Source organism: Myotis yumanensis, unplaced genomic scaffold (assembly GCF_028538775.1).
Source record: "Myotis yumanensis isolate MYYU_CA2020_CCGP unplaced genomic scaffold, mMyoYum1.0.hap1 SCAF_1, whole genome shotgun sequence".
NCBI classification, from domain to species: domain Eukaryota; kingdom Metazoa; phylum Chordata; class Mammalia; order Chiroptera; family Vespertilionidae; genus Myotis; species Myotis yumanensis.
Genome location: NW_027223752.1, coordinates 45,190,877 through 45,217,495, shown reverse-complemented (window position 1 = coordinate 45,217,495; position 26,619 = coordinate 45,190,877). Strand labels below are relative to the sequence as shown.

General features: G+C 39.4%; 1 protein-coding gene and 1 pseudogene across 2 annotated transcripts; one reads left to right on the top strand and one right to left on the bottom strand.

Annotated features, from left to right (window-relative positions):
* Nucleotides 1-87: 87 nt before the first annotated feature.
* CNIH1 (cornichon family member 1) lies at nucleotides 88-17,696 on the bottom strand. 2 transcript variants are annotated; one of them, XM_070419477.1, is made up of 6 exons: nucleotides 17,528-17,696; nucleotides 12,012-12,080; nucleotides 11,721-11,768; nucleotides 7,564-7,676; nucleotides 6,389-6,532; nucleotides 88-4,357 (listed from the first exon to the last, which is right to left on the bottom strand). In XM_070419477.1, the coding sequence occupies exons 1-6, from the start codon at nucleotides 17,681-17,683 to the stop codon at nucleotides 4,330-4,332; spliced, it is 558 nt and encodes a 185-aa protein (XP_070275578.1). In that variant the 5' UTR covers nucleotides 17,684-17,696; the 3' UTR covers nucleotides 88-4,329. The 2 variants fall into 2 exon arrangements, with proteins under 2 accessions (XP_070275578.1, XP_070275579.1); XM_070419478.1 differs by lacking the exon at nucleotides 11,721-11,768 and having other exon boundaries at nucleotides 17,528-17,691.
* A 2,335-nt stretch (nucleotides 17,697-20,031) lies between these two features.
* On the top strand, nucleotides 20,032-20,248 carry LOC139002710 (metallothionein-4 pseudogene; annotated as a pseudogene).
* Nucleotides 20,249-26,619: the final 6,371 nt, after the last annotated feature.

Genomic DNA, 26,619 nt, shown 5'->3' with positions numbered 1-26,619 from the left:
TGTCTAGAGTGCTGGTCCACCCAAGTTAACTGCTGAAATTGAATAACACACTTTATAACCAACCATTATCCATAAACTACACAAGGAAACATTTGAGATGGTTTTTATTAAATATACAAAAGCAAAATAAATCAAGCAAGCTCTAGGAAGGTAGGACTACTTAATGGCATTTTCTTTGGATGGTGGTACAGCACCTTTAAGGTTAACTTAGATTTCAACAAACCTGGAGCACAAATAGCTAACTACATTCTATGTTTCTCTTAGCAGTTTTAGGGTCTACCCAGTCATCAATCTATTATTTAAGAACTTTTCTTCTCCAGAATACATAAACATGGTAACCAAAGAAATGCAATGTTTAGAAAAGCACTGAACAATAAAATTATTCATTCTTTTCCATGTCAAGATATTCACTACATCTTCACTTCCACAATGTGCATTAACAAAATCAATGTAGGATAAGACATTCACTCTCATCCCATAGACTGATCACCTTATATTGTTAATACTGTTTTCCAAAACCAAACAGAACAAACAGCAAAGCTGTTTACCCCTTTTAAACATTTAGCTTTAGTGAAATTGTTCTACAAAAGCTACTCAACATATCCAGAAATAGAACCACATTTTGCTCTTGACGTCACCCTGGAGTATTAGTTCAGAACCAACTTCTGAGCTATATATTAGTCCCAGAGACTCATTAGCTGCTGGTCTGACTAGAGATCAATAATTGGTTTGAGCAAAAAAAATTATTTGAGACTAACATTATTATTAGTTTCCAAAAAGAGTGACTATGAGTACTTTCATGAACATTACTAGACACAGTGTCAATATTTTTGTCTTTCCCCTTTGAAAAGAATGTTTTAAAATATTTTTGCTATCAGAATTTCTGATTTACAATTATACTATACAACTGATTGGGAGATGCACATTTGTGGGTATTACATTATATAAACAAGTAAACTTAGATGTGTACTTTTAAAATACAGATCAGTACTTGAATGGGCTCCATGTATCACAATGCTATGCTGTAGCCACACCTAAGATGAAAGCCCAGCCCCCTGCTGGGTATAACAGACCCAACAGAAGTCATTATTTGCACCATGGCAATACCATTCCATGAACACTGATCATAAACATATAACCTGAGGAAAAGAGAAGTGTTGTACCAAAGAAAATATTTTGCTAGCTTCAAAGTATATCTACAGCTCTATTTCCTTTCTATACAAATATCTGACATTAAAAAAAAAAAAGCTGATTTGAGGAGCAGAGAAGAGCTCTTATGAGAGCTGTTAGCATGAGTGGTCCTCAAGATGAAAAATACTGAACCACCTTTAAGAGACAGACACACTTTGTGAGAGACCATTATCAGGGTATCTGAACCTGATGGTAGGTCTGACAGTTCATGTTTTAATCCATGGTGTTTCTCAAATGCTTTAGTAATACCTGGTACATGTCAAAAGTGGACGTCTGATCATTTCCTATCACGCCCCCTTCTCATGGAAAATAATTTAAATGTCAAACAAATAAGCAGTTTGTATATAGCCTAGGAGCCAACTCTCCTCTACTCTGGGACAGGGGTGGGGAAATCAGTTGAGCACTATGAAAATCAAGAACCACCACTAATAAAATTCAGATATTGGCATTCAAATAAGTTTCTTCCCATGATATAGTAGTATGACTCAAGAGAATAGCTCCTAAATAGACTACATTTGTTATATAAGATTTCTAACTCAGGAGAATCTATAGTACCCATAGCAACAAAGAGCTGTTAGTGTAAACATAAGTCACAATGTGTTACAGTAATGGTTTCTGAGTTGGAAACCTCTTAAAGATAAAGCACTTAATATCAAAAGTAATTGTAACAAGGAGGGAAAGAGTATTTAAACAGCTGTCTGCAGAGGAATTATTGGAAGGATTATAACCCAGGCTAACTATGCCTCAACTGGACCTGCAAGAATAATATAAGGCTAAAGGGGCCCCAGACAGTGTGGATCAGTGGTTAGAGCATCAGCCTGCACACTGAAGGGTCTCAGGTTCAATTACCAGTCAAGGGTACATATGGGAGGCAACCAATCGATGTTTCTCTCACAATGCTTTTTTTCTCTTTTCCTCCCCTCCTCTCCCTCCCTTCACTCTCTCTAAAAATCAATGGAAAAAATATCCAAAACAAAACAAACGGATTAATAGGTGGGGGGAGAAGGGGCACAAATTAAATTCAGAGCAAGGAAAGAGTTAATGGGATATTGTCAAATGCAATTTTGTTTCCACTTTCTCCTGTAAGGGATTAAATCGCATAAAACACTAGAAAAGGTAAAGATGAGTAGATATGGAGAGACCATCCAAGTACTCAATGTTCTAATCACTTACATGCCTAGGAACCAACAACCTACCACCAAGATGGGTGATCTTCACGGTCAATCATCTTTGAGGAATCAACTAAGGACTACATATCTGGTTTTTAAAGCATGAGAAGGTGGCTTCCACAAATTGCAACCAGTAAACCCTGCATTAATCCTGAATATTCCAGAATACGTTATTAAAAGGATATTTGTTAAAACTTATAAAGGTTTTGAAAATACTTGGACAGGATTATTTATGAAAGCCCCAGGAAACCTATCTGGGTCTCTCATGATCACAAGTAGTTGTGAACAAAAAAGAAAAATCAGGAGTAGGTACTGATATGATCAGGTGGATCTGAAACTGAATGACTCCTCATATTTAGAGCATGAATTTTCAATGCCTAGCTGTGATCAGCAAATAGTTTACTGCAGGAACTGACCAACAGTTCCCTCGAGGTGTTCCCCAGGCTGTAATATACAAGATCTGTAAAGCTCCTCATTATGAAATGGTGTGACTCTTCTCATTCTCCTGTTTCTACATCCTCTTCTCCAACATTATTCTCCTCCATTACCCAATCCCAAGCTGTGACAGCTACTCTCCCAAAAGTGAGGAAGCATTTTTCTTAGATTTCTACAAAGATATCCATAAACACCCTTGGTCATTATATGCAATTTCTATATATTGGTTTTCATTGTTTAAGAAACTTATCCACTTACACTATTTTCAATTGCCTTAACTTCCTCATCCCAAATGCAGCACAAAAATGCTTATGAAAACATGCAAGCCATAATTTAACTGCCTAAACAAAAATTAAGTCATTTTATCTTAAAACCTGCTGTTTCAAAAAGGCAAAAAAAAATTGGAACTTATAAGTGCTACAATTTTTTTAAGTTGGTAAGAAAAATGACAATGCTGTGCCATCAATGGTTATGAATCGTGACAAGTGACAACAGAAGATAATGTGCTTAGTCACTTAAAAATCTTTTTAGATCCAGACGTGGTATTAAACAAAAAAACAATGTAATACTCTATTTTTTAAAAAACTGACAGTAATATCTTTATTTTGGGTTAAGCAAGTTTATGAAATTGCTATTTGTAATCTTTAAAACAATGCACTGAAAGTCTTAATTTCAGAATTTTATTGTATTGCACTAAAGGAACAGCAGGGCAGTTATACAATGTTCTCTTTCATACCATTTTATAAATCTGAAATACTTGCAAACTCTTAAGACTACCTTTACCACCAGATCAGGACAGTAAGTATAATAACCAATTTCTTAATAATAATGCCTTACAAATTAAAACACATTTAAAATAGCTTTAAATGCATTCTTCATAAGTAATTCAGCGTATGTTTTTATATATTCACTTATGCTTAAGAATTAAAGCAAGTATATTATTGTGATGGAAATATGGGAAATCTCTCATTCATGCAATATACAGGGATAATATTCAAGTTAAAGGGGGGAAAAATCCCACTCTTCTTATTTTTTTAATGTATCCTATATAATCATCTACATGATAGATGAGGAAATCCATGAAGTTTCCCACAGATCAGATATATATTTTCAGTTCATCAGAAGCACCTGGTCATCTACAGCTATTTGTAATTAGATGGCATTTCATTAAAACCAAAACAAGTTCCTATAAACAAAAGCTTCCAATGGACTAAGGACAATAATTAATGCAATCATTCAAGGGATCATGGCTGTTCCTTAAGGAGTGCAAGTTCCAACCTGTCAACACCAGAGGTAATCATTTTACATTAATTTATACGTAATTCATTTAAATTCTTTATCCGAGTATAACATATTAAAACAGTCTTTCCACAAGCAAAAAATGTGGAAACATTTAAAAAATAAGGAGTCATTTTTAATGTAACTGGTCAGATTCCATAGGCTACTCTTGGAAACAGGGTCTTGCTGGATAGAATCCCTTCGTCGGGTGGCTTTTTGCATGCATTTAACTGGACCACTTCTTCTGTGTGTTGTTCTAAGAGCTCACCAAGACATAGATCATGCTGAAAAGAAGGAAAAGGCTGTTAATTCAAACATTCCTCATTATAAAAACTAAGAGCGCCAAAAAGTTGAGTCTATTCTATATAGCAAGCAAGTCTGTGGTATTACACCATCACAGAACATAAAAGACCAGTAAGTTCAAACATGATTTTATCTGGCAATTATGGACTTTTGCCTACGGTAGGACTTAGCTTGGTGCATGTACTATAGTTGTTCCCTGTTCCTTTCCCATTTTAGCAAGTAGAACAGCACAGCTGAAAGCTTAATGGGGGATCTGAGCTTAGAGAAATCCAAAATACCACACTTGGGAGTTGAGTCTATTAATAGAAGTGAGTCTCCAAGGGGTCACTTCCTGCCAGGCCCTGTTATATCTTCATACATGACCTCCTTGAATGCTCCAAACACTCCTAAGAGGTGAGTACTACTATTAACCCCATTTTACAGATAGGAATGGTCAGTTAAGGAACTTTCCCATTAGAGAAAGGCTCTAGGCAACAGCAACAGGGAATAAAAAAAAAAAAAAAAGAAAAGAAAAAAGGACAAACAAGCAAAATGAAAAGCAATATCCATTTGATTTAGGCTTAAAGACTGCCAGACAATTCTACATGCTATGTAGGCATAGCATGCTTCAGAACCATGTATCTCTAAATGAAAACGCAAACCAAGGAGGTATGCAAACTCAATTTAAAACGGAAATGAATGTCCTAGTACCACCACCTCCTGGTGAACATTTTCCCACACTATACATCTCCAATGATTGATCCAATCATTCATTTCTTTCAATAAAGTTTTACGTGTCTACTATCCGCTAGCACTGTCCTAGACATTTGTTACAGAAACTTAAAAATAAAAACAAGAAATTGGGATGACACACAGAACTTCACTTTTCAGAACTGATTCGCTTTCTTTATTTCACATGCGAGTGACATCTGTAGATAACAGTAAAAGAGATACTCATTTTCACAATTATAACCTCTAAAGGCATATTCCAGTCAAGCCTTTCATGCATCCTTTTCTACAATGAAATTTATATGATAGAAAGAGAACTATGAATATAAACTTGCATTATAATACTTAGCAAGTTTTCAAGTAACAAATAGGAGAGGAAATGGAAGCTAGTTATAACAATTACATCTCATACAGCTAACTTCCCCCCAGATTTTGAAAATCAGATGGAAAGCCCTCTCTAGCTGAATATAAATCAATAAAAGATGAGAAAAGTTTATTTATACCACTTAAAGTTATACTTCCACACCTGACAATGTCCTTTTCTAGTTTTAATAAGTAGCCATTTTATTTCACCTACAGTACACCCGGAGCAGTGCTTCTCAGGCAGGGCCAATTTTGCACCATAGGAGACAACTGGGGGAGGGGATGCTACTGGCTGTGGACACAGATGCTGCTAAGTGTCCTACAATGCACACAACCAAGATTTACCCAGCCTAAAATGTCAACAGTGCCCAGATTGAGAAACCCTAGTATAAAGGAATGCATCAGTCTATCATGGTAGAAAGGGAGAAAAATTGATAATTACACCATCCTATAACATAGAACTGTTTCTTTCATTCATCAAATTCAGATCAAGCAAACTATAAGATAAAGGGCACAGCATATACAATTTATGAAGCATGATAGAAAAAAAATTAAACACAATCTCGAGACTGATTTTTTTTTTTTTTGGCAAACTCACCAAGCCATACCCTCCCAATGCCATCACCTTACCACCTTACCATGAAGAATGAGGATGGTCCTTCACTAACTAAATGAACCTGAAAACTTAGGAAGTAGCATGCCTGGCCAAACTATCTGCTTCTGACAGCACACCAGTTGGCTGTCGGTTGGTACTTTGACAAGTACCAGTATATTCATATTCCACGTGAACTGGCAGGTGTGCACTGTCATTACTAGTTACCAACATTCAAGACATTGAGCTATCCTTCAAGTGGATTCTAAGGTGTTAAGATCATAATGCCTCCAAACTTTTTAGACAGCAAATTGTAATATCACATTTTTATTTTGTTTTTTAAACTTACCCATATAAGTAGTAAAAAAAGGCTAGAAGATAAAAAGCTAATTTGCACCATCCTTCTTTCTGACAATATGCTAGAATATCAGCATTCATGATGGTTGTAGGGTCATAGAGTCCTGGTCCACTCATCACTGGTCTACTCATATACCTGTAATAAACACAGTCTATCAGCCACGCAGAAAGGGAGCAACCCTTCAGGATGGGAAAGAGGGTTTTTCCCTCATGTTTGGTCACATAGGAAAGGATACTTTTAGAGATGGAGTTCTTTCCTTTCATCATCCTAATTTTAAAACTACAGCCCCGAAATGAGCAGAACAGGACAGCTAAAGAAGTCACATCTGGTCTCCTCTACACTTTATCACAAATCCAAGAAAAACAGGAATAACTGTAAAAAGGACATAAGATTTAACGTTTTATTTTAACATAATTTTACTTACAGAAAAGGTACAAGAACACTTCACCCAGACATTCCAAATGTTTACACTTACCATATTTGCTTTATCCTTCTCTCATTTTATCTCTAAATATGCATACTTTTTTTAACCATTTCAGAGTCAGCTATAGATGTAATACCATTTTACTCTTAAACACTTCTTCAGTATGTATTTCCTAAAATCAACGGAAATGTCATTTTTACAGCTAAGACAAAAAACTTTTAATTCTACGTAGATCAGGTAGAACTTTTAAAAGTTATGAAATATGAGTATCTTTTATAAATAACCACATTAAAGTCATAAAACATAGAGAAAGAAGTTAGATACACACTGTACATTTGGATTTATATGAAGTTCAAAAAAGGGCAAAATTAAGGTTTTAGAAGTCGGTAGTTCTCTTTGGGAAGTACAGGGGTAACAGGCTGGGTTGGGGCTGGAACTGGTGTTATGTCTCGATCTGGTGGTGGTTTCGTGGGTGTATACATATGTATAAATTCATTGAGCTGTGCGCTTCAGACTTTGCACAGTATTGTATGTAAGTTATGCCTCATTAAAAAAACACCTTTAAAGAGTAATAAAGCAAACTCTCTAGAGTCTAAGAGGTGTAGTAAATCAGTTATTTGCTCATCCACTTGATTTTTAAAATAAAGGCCAACTAATTTCCAGTTTTTATTTAGCTAACTAGCAAGTAAGACTAGAATATTATTTAATTAGGACAAGTATTAGAAGTGTATCTAAATATTACCTCCAAATATGATATGCCAAGAGGGGCATATTGAGGCCCAGGGTAAGCCATTCTGCTGCACAAAGAAACATGACACAGAAGAAAGCATGGATGAGGTACTCTGGAAGTACGAGCTGGAAGAAAAACACAAGCCAGTCATCAAAGTGCCTGGGCGTTCAATCAACTGTTAACTTGGAAAGCAGGTGGCAACCAAGTTTCCATAATGAAAAATTACTGTTTTCTTAGACTCAAAGATGAAGCTACTGAATTTCATCCCCATATTTAACTTTTTACCAAAGCAGGATTATAAGCAAACTGATAAGAGGATATAGCTTGCACTAAAAGAGTAAGATAAAACCTAAAATTTAAAACTCAAATTCTTAAAGCAATAGGTTATATTATACAAAGTTACCACCCGGATTGTTTAGTTATTTGCTAATCAACTGGAATACTTTTTCTTTCCACCATTCAATAATGATAAAATTACAAAAATGAGATATCTGATCACATGCAACATGATATAAAAAAAAATCCACAAAAACAAAATTCCCCTTTAGAAGTTTAAACATTAGTGTTTTTAAGCCTTTAACAGAAACCCAGAATGCTACATATACTGTATTTAACAAACCACATCACATTACCACAAAGTAATTTTTCAATGGAAAGCCAACAGCCAATAATCTCAGCACAGTCAGGGAGGAAAGAATACTAATATGCACAAATACAAACGATGTGCTTTCTGCAATGTAGGAGGGAAAAGACTGAGCTCTGACCCAAGAAATTGGAATTTACCCCAGTTCCTGCGCTTCCATTCTTACTCGGCCTTCCTGTTTCTTTAAGCCTGCTTTCCAATGAAAGGCTACAGACAGGGCAGACCAGTAGAAGCTCAGAACTCAAGAACAAACTAAATCTTTTGGTAGTAGGTAATATTAAGTGAGGAAAAATCAATTCAAGCAAAATGCTTTTTATAAAATGACCAGGAGTTAATGCTTTGTTTTAAATTATCTTTCTCATCCTAAAGATTTCAGCCTAGTGACTTTATAAATAAAAATACCAACACGGCCCGGCCGGCTAGCTCAGTGGTTGAGCGTCGACCTATGAACCAGGAGGTCACGGTTCAATTCCCAGTTAGGGAACATGCTAGGGTTACAGGCTGGATCCCCAGTGTGGGGTGTGCAGAAGGCAGCCAATCAATGATTCTCTGTCATCAATGATGTTTCTCTCTCTCCCTTTCCCTTCCTCTCTGAAATCAATAAAGATGTATTTTTTAAAAAATAACACCTGTCATTGCAAGTTGCAGTCAAAGAACTTCCTACAAGTCACAGCTGCAAAGCAGTTTCTCAAATGTTTGCATCATACCAAATTAAAATTATATGAATCTTCAACATTATCAGATCTTTCCTAAGGGGAAACCATAGCTGTAGAAATAATAGTTATACTCTACATTCAAGCTGATTTTCTAATTCTTCCAAATTACCTTTCCCAATTTAAAGTTATAGAGAGAAGTTTTTAATGAATTACTATTTTAAATGAAATCCCAATAAAACTAATTTTTCCACACCACCCACCAGGTATTTTCTACAAACTTAAGTATATAAACTTGTAAATAGCATGAACCTTTAACCTAGCATTTATTTAACATCAAAGTTAAACATCTACAATCTCTAAAGAAAATGTCCATAGGAAGAAAAAAAGACATTTTATTAGGAGTTCCACTACAGCTGCTGTTTACAATCCTAGTTTAAATTATGGGATTTTTCTTTTAAATAAAGAAAATTAAAATTGGCCCTCTAAAAGCTCATTAATATCTAACAATATGAATTCTCGCCCAAGTTTTTGCCCTACACTTTACAGGCTGAGGTATGGGGAGAGAATGATTTTGAAAGTATGATCCCTACTGATCTTAAACAATATACTTTAGTGACAGTGAAAATAATCTGAAATTCTACCAGTTCTAATATGAAACAAATGCCACACTCCTAAAAAAAAAAAAAAAAAAAGTCCAGAAACTTTTATTATGCACCTATCATAAAAACCAGTCCTCTCTGATTGTTCTTTAATGACAAAATTTTCCCATAAGTGGCACAAAAGTTATTGCACTTAGGAAACATTTACACAAAAAATTCCAGAAAAAAATACCTCATGCACTATGGCGGAAATGATAGCACTTTAACATACAAATCAATATATTCTCTAGTTAAGGCTCACATTTTTAAAAATAATGATATTTGTCTTCCCTCATACTTTGGCAGAATTGTCAAAACAAAATTTTAATAGGGAAAACTGTCAGATGCACTGCTATTAAGCCAATTATCGGCACCCTATCTGAAATACAACCTGTGCTTGTATAAAAACTTCCTCCCAACATATTGCAGCATTAGGCTATCTCAAACACATCTTCTCTAAATGAGAATTTCTTTCCATTAAGAAAAGCCAGAAATCACATGTTAAAATGAAATTAGTCCCTCTTAAATTTATAGTAAAGTAGGAAAATACAAGAGCTTGAGCTTAACAATCAGGTTGTCGGGTTCAAATTCTGGTTGTAACTTAGCTGTGTAACCTTGAGCTAGGCGCTTTAATCTTGCTAAGCCTCAGTTTACTCTCCTATTCATGAAAATAAACTGTCATGAGAACTGGGTGACAAAACCCAAGATAAGATGCTCAGCTCAGAGCCTGGGACCCAGGAAAGCACTCATCTGATTTCAGCTATTATTATTCTCATCATGATTTGCTTTTTTGAAGTAGTGAAAACACAAAGACAGAACACTAATATTAAACAACTGTCAAAAGGAGAAACTTCAGTTTCTAAATTTCTTGTAATGGTGTGTTAAGATGTTTTCCAATGAACATTATTACTTTCCAATGAGAAGACAGTATCTTATACTTTGTTTCATAAGAGCAGAGAAACAATTAGTAAGTTAATACTTTTAAATGTATATACTTGGCATACTGTAACAGTTCTTTAAAGCCAAACTAGAAATCTATTCCATCATTCATATTTATCTAAGAAACAATAATAAAGTAGCAAACTAACTTTTCAGACTAGCAACTTTCAACCTTTTTCAACTTGTGGCACACATAAGCTAATTACTAAAATTCTGTGGCACACTAAAAATGATATATTTTGCCTATCTGAAAAAAAAATAGCTGTAATTTTGATTCATTCACACCGATGGCTACTGTTTTAGCTGTTGTCATTTTTTATTTGGCAATCTAAGGGAGAAGAGGTCAGTGCCCCTGACTAAATAGTCATGTATTGCATGTTTTAAAAACTCTTGCTACACACTGGTTGAAAATCGCTGTTATAGATCCTTTTCCAAATAAAATCCCTCCAGCAAGCTAGTGAATTACAGTTTTATACAACTGAAATCTACACAAGCTCTCATCTTCATGAAGTAATTTTTAAAGATGAATTATAGTATACTATATCTTAAAGTACCCACTGCTTTCTTACAAACCACCTTTCAGTTTCTGACCAGCTAGGTAAAATCAAACCTACAGGCTGAAGGGGAATCTTTCTAAATGAGGTAAGTAAATGAAGTAAAAATATAGAGAGCACCCCCAAGCACAATGGAGTTACATTATAATTAAACCCATCAGAACCTACTATAAGACAGGTCTGTTTTAGAAATTTAGAGTGGATATTTACTAGAAATAACTGTGTAGATAATTGTATACAAATTATCCACAAAATTCTGGCAGCATGAGTCCAGAGGTCAGCATTACTGCAAGATTCCAGAGCCAAAGAACAGAGCTATCAACCTAAAACGCTCTGAATAAACATCAGCTGAAACAGAATTAATTCCAGAGCAGACATAATTAAAGATAAAACTAGATAGGGTACTAAAGACTCCCTCACAGTAACAACAGGTAAATAATCTTACCATCTATTAAAGTCATTTTATGTTAACCAACTGTCAAACATAGCACCAAATAATTCAACATAGAAGTGCCTATAACTATAATATTTTTTTTTAAATGCATAAGCATTTAACAGCTTTCCCTACTTGACAGGGCCAGCAAGCATTTGCATAAAATATGACATTTCATGAAAGCATAAACCTCAACAGGCATATGAACGAGCACACTGAACAGAACATTTTACAAATACAAATGCCCTAACCCTCCCCATGAAATGAATGTAGCAAGAAAACATTAAACTAAAAAGCAGTACACACCTTTAATGCAATTTTGACTCTTTTAATCTTTTTGACCTTTTCAACTGTCTTTGGCCGACAATGTAAAAAGCAGATTGGAAGAATGTTAGTATGACAGCTGACAAGATCACCAGCAGATTAATAACAGTCAGAACAGTCAAGCAGGACAGAAAAAAGAATATTTTTTTAAAGTCTGTTTCAAAAAGTACAAATATACCATGCTACTGAGAATATTGGCCATTTTCAAATTATATCAAGTTAAAAGCAAAGACGGTCTTAAAATCTAAAGAAAACTCCGATATTATAACTTACAGGATTCAGGGTATTACACTGGTCTATAGGATTCTTGTAATCAGTCTTCAGCTCATCAAATGCTATAATCTAAAATAGAATTACAACAGTTAGGACCTCTTGCTTTAATAAAAAGATGCAACAAACCTGCCCCATCATCAAATAATAACTGAATAAAGTTAATAAAAAAGCAAACACTGCATGTACACCGATTTACAGTAAACTCAGTATCTGCTAATAAGTAACTAGAATCAGACTTAAAGAACTGAAAACACTTTTATATTATTATCACTAACATGATCTATTACTGTGTTAAATACCTTCAATTTTCAATTGTTTTCTATGCCTGTTTCAAGTTATTTTGACTTGAAATTATCTTCACCCCACCCACAACTATTCATCAAAACTCTCTATCCTAAACAACCTTCTTCCTATGTCAACTCATCCCTTAGGCAGATATAAGTGCCTATCTGTCTAATCTCTACAGAGCTCAGGGCTTTATAATGTTGCCAATGTGGCATTCCTCGCACTTTTACGTACAGATTGTGTCTCCCACCAGACTGTGCCCATCAGGGTGAAGTGTTTTTGATAATCTGTGCATGACCCTCCCTCGTCACAGTGTTCAGTGGGACACCAGAGATGGACTCTCATGCTTCAGTTTGTTCCCGTTTGTGCCCAAACACATACATTTCAAAGTCCTGCTTCCATCTGGAAATGCAAAAAATGGTCTCAGAGTAGAGAAACACTGGGGATTATTCAACTTCATGGGCAGGATCACCACATAGAGGAGCGCCATTTCTGCACAGGACAAGGGCTCCTAGCCAGCCCATGCTCCTGCTGCCAAGCACCCTGGCATGGGCTCTGCACTAGACTCTGCACCCAGAGGCTGTGTCTGTTCAGGAGGAAGGGTTCTTTTGCCCCAAGAGGTATCTTGTTCCAATTCACCTGAAGGCACCATACAGGCAAGAGCAGAGCCCTGTTCAAGGCCACTATAAAGGTGATCAATGTGACCTCCTTTCATGACCTCATGCCGATCATTTTATCTGGTCACCAATCTAAAGACTGTATAAGGGTAAGGCCAGGTAAGGCCAGTTTTTCACAGTGTGATGAGTGCAACACTTATAAATGTGAGAAGGGGAGAGAGATGGCATCCACTTAAAATGCATGGCAAAAATGCTGTTGTCCAGACTCTAGAGCAGCCGTGGGCAAACTACGGCCTGCGGGCCGGATCCGGCCCGTTTGAAATGAATAAAACTAAAAAAAAAAAAAAAAAAGACCGTACCCTTTTATGTAATGATGTTTCCTTTGAATTTATATTAGTTCACACAAACACTCCATCCATGCTTTTGTCCCGGCCCTCCGGTCCAGTTTAAGAACCCATTGTGGCCCTCGAGTCAAAAAGTTTGCCCACCCCTGCTCTAGAGAATTGTGGCTTTAACATGTAGGGTCACTAAACACAGAGCTTCAAAGTCAAAATGTACTAAAAAATCAAACTGGGGCAATGTACCACTTTGTGATGCTAAGATAGGTGTCAAAATAAGAAGGCAAAGGCACCAAGTTTATGGGGGAGATATTTTAGTTGCTGCCACTAGTTACCTGGGGAGCCCTTTGGTGGGTTACAAATAGCATCTTTCTTTATATATGTGACAGCGTTACTCATTATTACCGGTAACCAATGGAGTCACATATTTCTAAATTTTAATATGCTGGTTTATTTCCCCATTAAGGTTTTTAGCTTCATAAAAATGTGGTTTTTTAATTTCTAGGATGTTATAAAACTCACCAACCTAACCTAATAAAAATTCTAACTAAAATAGGAATAGAAGGAAAATAATTAAAATGTAAACTCTATAAAAGCAAAGCTTTTCTCTGCTATGCCCTAGGGCAGTGGTTCTCAACCTTCCTAATGCCGCGACCCTTTAATACAGTTCCTCATGTTGTGGTGACCCCCAATTTCATTGTTACATATTGAACATAATTAAAGCATAGTAATTAATCACAAAAACAATATGTAATTATATATGTGTTTTCCAATGGTCTTAGGCGACCCCTGTGAAAGGGTCGTTCAACCCCCAAAGGGGTCTCGACCCACAGGTTGAGAACCGCTGCCCTCGGGTCTAAAGAGTGCCTGGAACATACATAAGTGATCAATCAATATTTATTGAATGTCAGAAGGGAAATAAGAAAAATAGCCCTATGCTAAAAAAAGTACAGGACTCAGCAAAAGGCATTTTCCTCTGCTAATAATCCCTAACATATATAAATGTTAAAAATATAAATATACAATTAGAAGATACTAACTTTTCATCATCTATGGGCATTAGTCACTCACCTGATATTAGCTCTGTCATATCCCCAATGCATTTTAGTAATAAAGTTCAAGACAAGAACCATGATCACAAATACAATTACTTGCCTAAAACAAGATCAATTTAACAGCAGAGTACAAAACATATGTCTTAAAACTGACCTTTTTTTTAATGGAACACTTCCTTCAGGTGATTTCAAGGGATCTTTTAATAAGTATGATGCTGAATGGGTTTCTGTTTAAGTGCTATAAACTAGTTTCCAAAACTCTTCTGAGAAGATTCTTAAATTAAGTATCTTTTGTGATTTCAAATCTTTTGTGATTGTATGTCTGGACAAAGATGTTCAAAAAATTTTCCACAGAAGAGCAAACACAATAAAAACAGATAAATCCCTAAAAATCCCAAACTACCCAATTCAGGTTACCTTTGAATCTGATGTACATCCTTAGGGAATGACTTCTGCATTTTTAGCTTTCAAACAAATCTGTGCTCCCAACTCTATTCCCCACAGAGCATTAATCACATGAATTAGGACTGAACTGACAGAAATGACCATCAGCATAAAAAACATCTACCAACCCTAGCCAGTTTGGCTCAGTGGACAGAGCGTCAGCCTGCAGACTGAAGGGTCCTGGGTTCCATTCCTGCCAAGTGCACATGCCCCTGTTGTGGGCTTGATCCCCAGTAGGGGGTGTGCAAGAGGTAGCCAATCAGTGATTCTCATCCATGTTTCTCTCTCTCTCTCTCTCTCTACCTTTCCCTTCCTCTCTGAAATCAATCTAATATAGTAATCCAATATCTAATGTAATAATAGATGAATATGCAAATTAGCCGGGACACCTTGACGTCATGACCAATCTACAAGCCAAGGAGAGCTACAGGAGGGCAGGGCAGGGCAGGGAGCTAAGAGCAGGGAAAGCTACAGGAGGGCGGGACAGCAGGCGGAGAGCTACAGGAGGGTGGGAGAGCTAGCTATGAGCAGCGGAGAGCTACCAGCGGCGGTGGACCAGGTGGCCAGCTGAGGCAAGCGGCAGCGAGCTACCCGCACACGGATTTGTGTAGGGATACTAGTAAAAATATATATTTTTAAAAGCACCTACCATATGATTAATGTAAACAGGATTTTGTGAATTTATACTTGAAACTTCCACATGAGTCTTCTAAAAGATATTTAAACTACCTAAGGAAATAAACTGAAGGTTCTGGAGTAGATAGGAAATTAAAACTATCTATCTATTTAGAATTCTCAATCTGTTCCCAAAGGATGTATAACAGTGATGGCGAACCTATGACACGTGTGTCAGAGGTGACATGCGAACTCATTTTTTTGGTTGATTTTTCTTTGTTAAATGGCATTTAAATATATAAAATAAATATCAAAAATATGTCTTTGTTTTACTATGGTTGCAAATATCAAAAAATTTCTATATGTGACACAGCACCAGAGTTAAGTTAGGGTTTTTCAAAATGCTGACACGCCGAGCTCAAAAGGTTCACCATCACTGATGTATAATCCTCTGAACTACCAAGAAATCCCTAAGGATAAAAGCTTTCCACTAATATGTGGAATACAAACAAATTTTTTTAAGTTCTAAAGTAGGACTTAAAATTATGTCTACTTCACCAGGACACAGATTCATTTCAAAGCTAAAACTAAATTACTCATTTTTTTAAAAGTGCAGTTCAGGTTTTTGACAACCTGGTTCAAAGTGTAAAAAAGCCATCCACAGCTCTCTTCTAAAAATCGTCATCACTCAGAAAACAAAGAACACTCATCATGCAGGCAGTGACTGAAATCCACACCTACAGATGGAAGGGAACCACGTTTCAGTTTCACTGGAGGCTTATTACTAAGATGGAGATAGTCTACCTCCCAAATTATCTGTATTTAGTGTTCTTCCACCGAAGAGTCTAAAATGCTAAGTTACTGGTTCCTACTGACAAGCATTTTGAGGGAGCAGTGACTTAGGCGACATAAGCATTCCCTACTACACTAACAGTCGAGTTCGTAACAATTATAAACATAATCCCACTCCTGAGCAAAAAGAAATGGATTTGTGATATCACTCTACCTCTGACTTTATTTTTGCACAAGACACTGCAGCTATTTAAATGACCCTGTCGCTTTGTGTTCCCTAAACAAATCCTTGCTATGGGTATAAAACCCGACCTAAAATTCACATTCCAGTGAACATGCCCAATCATTCAAACTAAGACCAATATTCCAGAAGATACTGGACTAGAGGGGGGACGAGGGAATAGCAGTAGCAAATACAAGATACATTTTTAATGAATGCTGATTCCCTGAAGGCTGCTTCTAATTTTGCGCTAGGGGAACAGAATTCCTTAAAAATCTCTTGCAGAACTAATGTCACGGGGAACTTACTTGTTCCTTCCCGGGACCAGTAAGCATGTGCTTCTATCCTGCAGCATGTTAGTAAAAGGGGAGGGGGGGTCCCTAGAAGCTTAAGGTTTCTGAGCATTTTCAAAATCAAAGTAAAACTTCCTTTACTAAGTCCAGTTACCCAGAATGCAGAGGTGGCTGGGAACTGTCTCTTGGGAAACTGGCGGTCAAAGTATGATTTAGGAGGAAAGTTCGGAGATGAGGTCAACAGAGCAATCAATCCTGCATCAAAGTTCACGAGGAAACAACCCGAAAACAGTGATTCTACTTGAAGGGCACCCAGCAAGTGCTGGGAAGCAGAGCTGGAATTCATCTCAAATAGGTTATCTCATCTGGGGCGGACTCCCGCCGAATCCCGAAAAGAAAATCAATCTGTATTAATATTCCGCTAAGTACACTGCATGACTCTGAGCCCGTGACGCCCTCCCCGGGGATGCGGGGATGCAGGTGTATAGGGGTTCGGGGGTGCGGTGGGCCGGCGAGCGTCGGCGCCTGGAAGCCGGGTCCGCAGGGCCCGCCAGGACGGCGGCCGCCCCACCCGGCAAGGGGGCAACAGAGCAGCGGCGCGCGGCCTGCGCCGGGACCGGCGGGCGCATCCGTGGAACCACCGCACGCCCGTCCCTCCCCGGACCTGCAGCCCGGGCCTGCGGAGCGACGGCTCGGACCTCGGCGGCGCGGCCTGCGCCACCCGCCCCGCCCCACTCTCTGGAGCGCGGACCTCGGGGGTCCATGGCCACCTCGACCGCGGTGGGCCCGGCACGAGAACAGGCAGCGCCGCCGCGTCGCCCTCCCCCCGCCCCCCACCCCCGGCGCCGGCTACTCACGTGCCAGATGGCGAAGAAGATGAGTGCGGCGGTGAGCAGCAGCGCCAGCATGTAGCAGAAGGCCGCGAACGTGAACGCCATGGCCGGGGAGGAGGAGCAGGGAGCGGCGGCGTTGCAGCGGAGAAAGGCGGCGCAGGGCCCTCTGGGTAAAACCATTCACTTCCCCCGGCCACAGCCTAGACCGCCGTCGCCGCCGCTGCCGCCTCCGCCGCGGCACCCGCCCTCCCAGCGCGCCTGCGCACTGGCCCGGGTGCGCCGGCGCCCTCTGATGGCAGAAGTCCGCGTCGCACTTATATTGTCCGCACAGCTGATTGATTTTTCCTGCCCTACCATGTTAATTCTTTGAACAAATATTTTTTGAATGAGAGCCTAGTATGTTCCAGGTACTGTGCTTCTTCTTTGAAATACAAATATGAGTAAGATAATTGCACGTAAAGAACTTAGTATACTGCCCGCAATAAACCTAAATAAATCATGACAGAATTCTAACCCCGTTAAGGGAAGTCTGCGGTGAGTTATCAGAGGGCATGCAGCCTGCCCTGGAGCATTCAAGGCAGGATAGATAAAGTTGTCTAATTAAAGAGAAGGTGGGATCAGCCGTCCAAGGAGACGATCCAAAGACACAGAGTTGAAAGAAAGAAAAAAAGCTTAGTGACTTTTTCCATTTGAAACCAAGTAGAACATCATATAGACTTTGAAATATAGAGAGATGGACGTCTGGATATAGAGACAAGGAAATACAGATATAGCTGAAACAAAAATGTCATCAAACAATAAGACTCATACGTGCTTTCCGTTCTATTCTTTTTGTTTCTGTTTTGTTTTTAATACTGGTTGTGACCCACAAAATTGATTCACCACCTGCTAACTGATCGTTGCTGACGGGAGCGGAAATCATTGAAGGCTTTTAAGCAAGGGAGGGACATGTTTAGATTTCCATTAAAGATTGCTCACACTAGCAAATTGCACAGCGAATGGTTTAGAAGCAGAATCTATCCAGTTCTGTCCAACAGAACTTCCTGCAATCGTGGAAATTTTATCTGCACTGTCCAGAACATCTGCAATGTGGCTAATATGACTGAGGAATTGAACTTTACATTTTACTTATTTTAATTAATTAAAATTTAAATATCCACATATGGCTAGTGACTATTGTCTGAGACAGTGCAGGTCTATGTCACCAGGATTATGTGGCATCTTTGTGCAAATCACAAAGATAGTCTCTCCAAATAAACAGAGGTCCACACCAGGGCACAGCAATGCAGGCTGTACTTCAGCCCCACCAACCTCCTGGGCCAGCCACCTGTGTGTAACATGCAAACTGCCCAACTATGCACCAGGACCCTGATTAGGATCATGAGCTTGGAAGCAAGGAGCTCACAGCGATGGTCCTGGCAAAAGTGGCCGTGGCTCTGACTAAAGCAGTGGAAGCTGGGAGAGAAAGGAGTGAACATATTTGGTAGTGCTTGGGAGATAAGTTCAGCAGGATTTGACTGACTGGACACCATGGTGAGAGAAAGAAAGGTGTCAGAGAAGACTTGTTTAGTACTATAGGCCACGGAAAGCATAGCAAAATACAGCATTGGGCAATATTTGTCCAGGAGAACTCAGACTCTAATGAGGGGCAGATGCAGTCTTCTGGTCGCGGGGTAAACATTTTTCGGGGAATTGTCCAAGTCAAACCATGAGATTCAGCCCCGTTTTTGTAAATGTATCCCATCTACACTGATACTGAGGAGGGGCAGCTGGGCAATGCTCCGCCAAAGCAGACAGCATCCTCCTGCTGACCACACAGATTCTTTGTCCCTCTGGGGTTTGAATGAGAGATATGCAAGGACACTCAGCGACAGAGGGCAAGTCCACAAGTGGGGAGGCACTACACAGAAAGCAGTCAGCAGAACCCAACGGTAAGAGGAATCCCAGAGTACGTTGGACCATAAATAACTTGTGTTATTTACGAGTAGATCAAAACCATGTCTCAGCAGAAGTGGCTACTTTCCTCATGGGGACCTGCTTCTAGTTTGCTTGTGGGTTTTTGTTTTGTTTTAAGAAAAATGGGAGGTTATTAAAAATCAATAATAAACAAAAGTTTCACATGTTCACTGCTTGGTTGCTATTTGTACCTGCTGTTCATGTCAATTTACGCCAACCTCATTAGACCCTGAAACGTCAGAGAGCTGACATTGGAAGTCTAGTAACTGCACTGGCTTGGGAAAACATGGAAAAAAGCAGCACATTTCTGCAGATAATCTGCAAGTCCTGGAGCATTTGAGGAGCTTTCAGCTAGTGCTGATCACCATTCCCAGGGCTTCTATATGTGGTAATCAGGCTGGAAAAACGAGCGCATGGGCATCTGTTTTATCATTTGTTAACCTTTGAACTTTACACTCCTTTGTGCTTAACCTTTCAATTATACACTTTTAATTTTTTATATAGTGCTATTAGAGACATTCTGTAGAGCCTCCCTTCTCCAGCACAGGCAGCGCCTCTCAGACACTGGGACCATGGACCCCAGACAATGCTCCTGCTTGTCTGGAGGAACATGCATCCATAGAGATGACTGCAAATGCACAACTTGCAACCGTGAAATATGTTGAAAAAGCCGCTGCTCCTGCTCCTCCACCCCGCCCCCCCCCCCCCCCCGCCCCCCGGGGCTGTGCCAAGTGTGCCCAGGGCTGCATCTGCAGAGGAAGCTCAAGCAAATGCAGCTGCTGCCACTGAAATGCATCTGTGTTGCTGAGGGTGCAGCCTGAGAAACGTCTGTGCGGTGCATTCGTTGAGAAGTTGAGATGATTGTGCTTTTTGTATATTTGCCCCAATGAGGTGTTGGTGGCATTCATGTAAAGTGCTTGGAGCAATAAAGATTTCACTCGTGGCAAAAAAAAAAGAAGAAGAAAGAAATATTTTGTAACTTTTTGTAAGTAAAAGGTTTATAATTTGAAAAGAATCTATTTTCCTCCAGTTCTATTGGACTAGCTCCATTCTGTTTCTCAGAGTGGGCCACAGGCTAGAAGAACAGTAATGAGTTTCCATCTCTCACCTCCCACATTATCAGGACTCTCACCTTTGGAAGATGGGCGTGTTCTGGCCAGGCCAGACCTGGGGCAGGTGCCAGTCCAGCCATGTACCACATTGCAGTGCTCTGGACTGTGTGCAATGGTGTGGGCAGGGCTGAAGGAAACTAACAAGGGAAGATGTGGTACTCTGCAGCCAGCAAAGCCAGGAGCCATTACCACCCAGAGGCCTAAAGGATTGTAAAGGGAACTGAATCTGAATTTATAATGTGAGAGCGGCTGTGAGGCAGGAAGGGCCAAGATGGGCTATGGGTGAAGGGAAGTCAAATTGGTTTTGAGTAAGCCAAAGCAGTGAGAATGAGAAAAGATTAACAAGTAAATGGTTAGGTGGTTCGACCGCAGGAACATGGAACTAGGCAGAGAGATGCTTTAATATCCTAGTGGCAAAAGATCAACAAAATTCTGCTTTTGATATGAAAACTAGAAAACTGGCCATAGAGCTAGAGCTGGGTGCTTCCAAGTCCCAAGCCATATTCCAGTCTCAATGAGGCTCAACAGTACAGCCATCTCTGGGCCAGTCAATCCATTATTATGAGTAATCTCATAATTAATCCAATGACTAGAGCCAGATTAACATGAATACCCAGAAACTTCAACAAGGAGTGTGTGCTACCAATATGAAAATAAATTATACCATTTACTGAGAAAAATAAGAGACCTAAAAAAAGATTTTTCTTGACTGAAGTTTTTAAAGATATCATTTGCTCCCAAATTAATTTATATTACCACAATTGTAACCTAAATCCCAATAAGATTTGGAACAAAATTACTTTAAAGTTCACCTTAAAAAATAAATACATGAAAATAATAAGTCAATATTTGAAAAAAATAAACGTGAAAAGAAATTAGCCTTATGAGTTTTGAAAACATTTTATAGTGCTGCAAAAATTATAACTATGATTGAGGCACCAAAATTGGCAAACATATTAATGTATTAAGATACTTATCCTAGAAAAAGAGACAATTCTATATAAGAATTAAATACTTTTTAAAGGAGGCATTCCAAATTATTGGGGAAAATACTTTTGGTGATGTTAAAATCTTTGTTGAGGTACATAAATAATTTAAATACTTTATGTCACATAATTAGGTAAATTTAAGGATAGCCATAAAGTGATAAGAGAACATATAGAGTTGACAAATCTCTGGGAGTGGATATACTTTCTAAACTAAAAATCAGTGAGTTACATCACACACATACACACACACACACACACACACACACACAAAACCCATCCAATCAACAGACCAATTATGCAAATGAATAAAAATTTTAAAACATAAAAAGTACCAAAATAGCAGGTGATGATACTGTTCAGCGAAAAAAAAAAAAAGTACCAAAATAAAAAGAAAGCTGAAATGTCCAGTAAAAAAATGGCAAGGGGTTAATAAATATAGGGTGTCCCTAAAAATGTATATTAAAATACATTTTAATACAGTGTTTATTAAAATACATTTCATTTTTAAAATTCAGCTATCAGCTGTTAAAGTGTGTATACATTTTTTGGGACACCCTGTAGGTTGAAAACTCACCAAAATAAATTCTAACACCCCAGTCAATGACTGGACAAAGGGTAGGATTATACAATTTACAGTTGTAGTTGGCTAACATGTGAGAAAATAGTCAAGATTCTCTAGTAATCAAAGAAAAGCAAACTTAAAAATAAAGATAGCCATTTTGGTAATCAAGTTAAGCAATACTTTAAATAATAAAAGTATTCAATGTTGGCAAGGCTCCTTTGTCCATAGCTGCTGGGAGTCCAGTTCAGTATAACACTCTTGAAAAATAATCGAAAGCATAGAAAAAGTATTTTGCACAAAAATATCTCCAGCAATAGTTTTGGAAACCACCAACATATCAAACAATAAGGGAATTGTTAAGTAAACCATAACATATGCACTCAGAAAAATATCATGAAACTAATTAGATTTATGAAGTTTTTTTAATGGAGAATGTATACATTTTATTACTCCCAAAATTGGACACATACCATATACAATTATCTTTTTAAAACATATAAGGAACGCCCTAGCCCGTGTTGTTCAGTTGGTTGAGCATCATCCTGTGCGCCGAAAGGTTTCCGGTTGGATTTCCAGTCAGGGAACATGTCCCCGGTCAGGTGCATGCAGGAGGCAGATGGTCCATGTTTCTCTCTCACTGGGTTCCCTCTCTCTCTCTCTCTCTCTCTCTCCCCCCCCCCCTTCCTTCCCCTCTCTCTAAAAATCAATAAAAACATATTTTTAAAAAATTGCTGGGCACCTGACTAATCTGTTAGGGTATGTGGGGAAAAATAGCAATGAATACATTGAAAACTAAGAAAATGGGAGGACATCATCAAGCAAAACAAAAGTTGTAGAAAGAGAAATCTTAAAGACACCTCACAAAGCCATCCAAAGATCCAAAAGATGGCCTTTGGGAAAGAACCATTTGAATCCCTGCCCTACTCTTGGTACTCAGAGCCAGTGTTGAATAGAGAAGCAATAACATGCGAAAGAATAGCAGCCTACTTACCAGCAGCACGTGCAAGCTGCAAAGGTAATCGGTCAAGGAGAATATAGTCAGCTTTCTGTGGGCAGTCACTTAAGCTAACATCTTTTCTGTCTCCTCCCTTCTCTCTCCAATACCAGGGGGGAGGGGAGAGTGGCAGTGCAAGACAGGATGACACCCGCCCCACACCCTGCTTCCCTTGAGCTGTAAATTTAGCATGTGCTGAGGGGGAGAAGAGGCTGGAAGCAAATATGAGATTTTAAATGAGCAGAAAAGGCACTTTTAACAACCATGCAACTGAAATATTATGAAAATAGTATAACATCAAGGAAGCTTTCTAACCAGAGGAAAAAAGAGAGGTTGACAAAGAAGAGAGGTAGTTTTTTAAAAACCACCAAAAAATTGTTAGACTATTCCATTTGAGTGTCCTTCATCAGACCAGCTACATAAATTAGAAAAATATCAGATGGTGGTAAGTACTGTGCAGAGAATTAACACAGAGATGACATGATGGCGAATATGTTGTTACTTTAGGATAGATGATCAGAGAAAGCCTCTGTGACAGGCAACATTTAAGCTCATTCAGAATGGATCCAGCCAGAATATGGGGAGAGAGGGAAAGTGGGTAATCTTCCCAGGAGGAAGCTACAGCTAGTGAGAAGGCCTGAGCTGGTGTGGTTGAGGAGCAAAAAATAAGCCCAGCCTGGCTCAGGTGTCGCGGGCTAAGAGAATACGGCAAAATGAGATCAGAGAGGTACACAGGGCCCAGATCTGAGAGCTGACCTTGATGGCAGAGAGAGCGACATGTACCCTCCTCAAAGGCAGCAAGGCAAAAATGCATGTTTCGTGTGGGCCAGACATGGACCCTGCTCAAGACGCCAGCCTGGAGAAGCAAGGGGACTATGACATAGAGCTGACTACTAGAAGCCAAGAGCTGGGAGGGGTAGTTGTAAAGCTATTAGCCAGAGGAGGAATGGCCCAAGTAAAGGGATCTGTAGCCAAGTCTCCCGAGGGGGAACTGGGCAAGGAACTCACCAAAGTTCTCCATGGGGAAAAGAGTTGGCATTTAACACTGACCACACCCCTGAGGGCACCCACTCCAGGTTAGTCCGTCTTTTTCTGCTCCCTTACATTGTGCCTCCTTTGGCCTCCCTACTGGAGCAAGGCAGAGCAATCAAGTACAGAAACACCTCTCCCCATAGTGGCTTTCCCCAGCCTACAGCATTCTTGAAGGAGGTGAAGTGGGGGGAAGAGGGGTGGAGGGAGGGAGCTTTAAAGAAAATAAGATGCTGAAGTTTTTGACATTCGACTAGACTGGAATTCTTATTACCTGAAAAAATGAACGTGATTCCATAATTCTTAAGAGAGACCAGAAAAATGGCGAGGCCCAAGAATTCCTCCAGACACACGGAGATAACCAAAAATATCACAATGACTTTCTTGAGGTGGTACAATTTTTCTTCCCTTTGCTTATTTACATTTCCTAGTTCTTCTCTGATATTAGTTCTTTAATAAAAGTTTGTGGGTTTTTGAAGAAAGTACTATACTTAGTCCAACAGACTTCCTGGTTTCAATGGCACTGGAGATGATTTTTGGAGCTTGGTTTTGGCAGGCTGCAGTAGCATGGGAATGAGCCCAGGGCATGTTTGTGCAAAAGGTGGTTCCGTTAGGCTGGAGTTAGTGTAAATGTAGGAATAGTGGCAGATGAAACCAGAGGTAGCACTACTTAGGTACTTTTGTATGCATGTTAACAGATATGTCCATATGTATCAACTTAAGGAATGGAGGGTTTCTGGTAACGAGAGACATGTAGTTACCCAGAAAGAACTGACCCTCCAGGCCTCAGGAAGATGGGACTCTGAAGAGTGGCCCTGGATCCAAGCAGGCACTAGGAACCTAACAGGCGGAGTGTCTCTTCAGTGTGGGCTCACGGTTCAGCCATGTCTGCTTGCCTGCTTCATGCTATAGTGTCCAGCTGGCAGCATCTCTCCCTCTGCTCCGTAGGCTGCACTTGGCCTCGTCTCCATCTAATGGCATTCTTCCAAGTTCAGCTCCCACTGCTAACTGCCTCATTCAAGGGAATGAGATCATCTCCCCAGTGTCAGGAATTGAAGGTACTTTATAGTTACAGACTAGCCCAGCTCATTTCTGGTACCAGTCAGGCAACATCATACAGGCAGGCTGCCCTTGGGTTTAACAGGCAGAGCTGGAAGCGAGCAATCATGTGTGTATTAAGGGTGGGGAGAAGGCTGAGGACAGGAAAGTACATCCATTTGGGACATATAACAGCTGCCTAAAGACTTGCCCCTTCAGCAAGCAGCGGCTGGGGCATTTCTACCTAACAAAGGGCTGTGGCCTGTTTGGGCTTGGCTTCTGCAATACAGGTAAGGAATTGGCCAAAATATGGAGGACCTCACATTCCAGGGTAAGAGAATCTATACTTAACTGTATCGGTAACAGAGACTAGAAGTCACACACACGCACACACTCTTCTCTCTCTCACTCACAGCCTTGCCCTGCGTTGTCTGGGCACTACAGGGTGGCTTCTGGATGCAACCTTGGCATTCAGCCTTTTCTCCCCTCTAATTAGAAAAGAGGGTTACCTCAGTAGGGAGCTTTCATGTAGCCTATGAGCAGATGTCGAGTAAAGATTAGAGAACTGTGTGAAACCTCCCTGATGCTCAGCAGTTAGATCTTAATCTAATTGGCTCCCCAACATAATAAAAATATACTGTACTAGGATACCATTTCCACTCAGGGCGTGCCCTTATGCAAATGAGGTTGGGCCCATGCTATGAGGTTAGTGGTCACAAATGTGCTTTGCTGCTGAAAAGGGCCAAAAGACAAGGAAGGTGAAAAAATTTAGGGGCTGGCCAAGTAGCCGAATTTGAAAAATAAGGAAGACACGTTTCCCTGTGGCCAAATCTCCTAGTGAGATTCTCAAAGATGGTAAGGCATAAACCACTCCTTTCACAACCATAAATATACTGTGAGTACTACCACATATTCAATCAAAAGATGTATATGTAAGTACTGGTGAGTTTTATTCATTCAATAGATACCTATGAAACACATACCAGGTAGAATAATATATCATAAAGGCAGGATGGGTTTTCAATGGATGGTTAATAAACAATGATAAACTATACTCAATAAAAGAAACTTTATTTTGATTTTTTAGGACGTACACAGTGCCTCCAACATCTAATTTTCCCTTTGAAAGCCAAAGTTCATCACTTGAAATAAACTCCTCAGCTGCTACAAAGAAATAATTTTAGTATCAGACCAAGTTTTAGAAAAGTCTATAATCTCACTAGAGGCCCGGTGCACAAATTTGTGCACAGGTAGGGTCCCTTGGCCTGGCCAGCAATCGGGGCGATGGGTGGGGGGGCGGGGCGCCGGCTAGGGGGAGGGACCATGGGAGGTTAGCTGTGGGAGCGCACTGACCACCTGGGGGCAGCTCCTGCATTGAGCGTTTGCCCCCCATGGTCAGTGTGCATCATGTTCACCAGTCATTCAGTTGCTTAGGC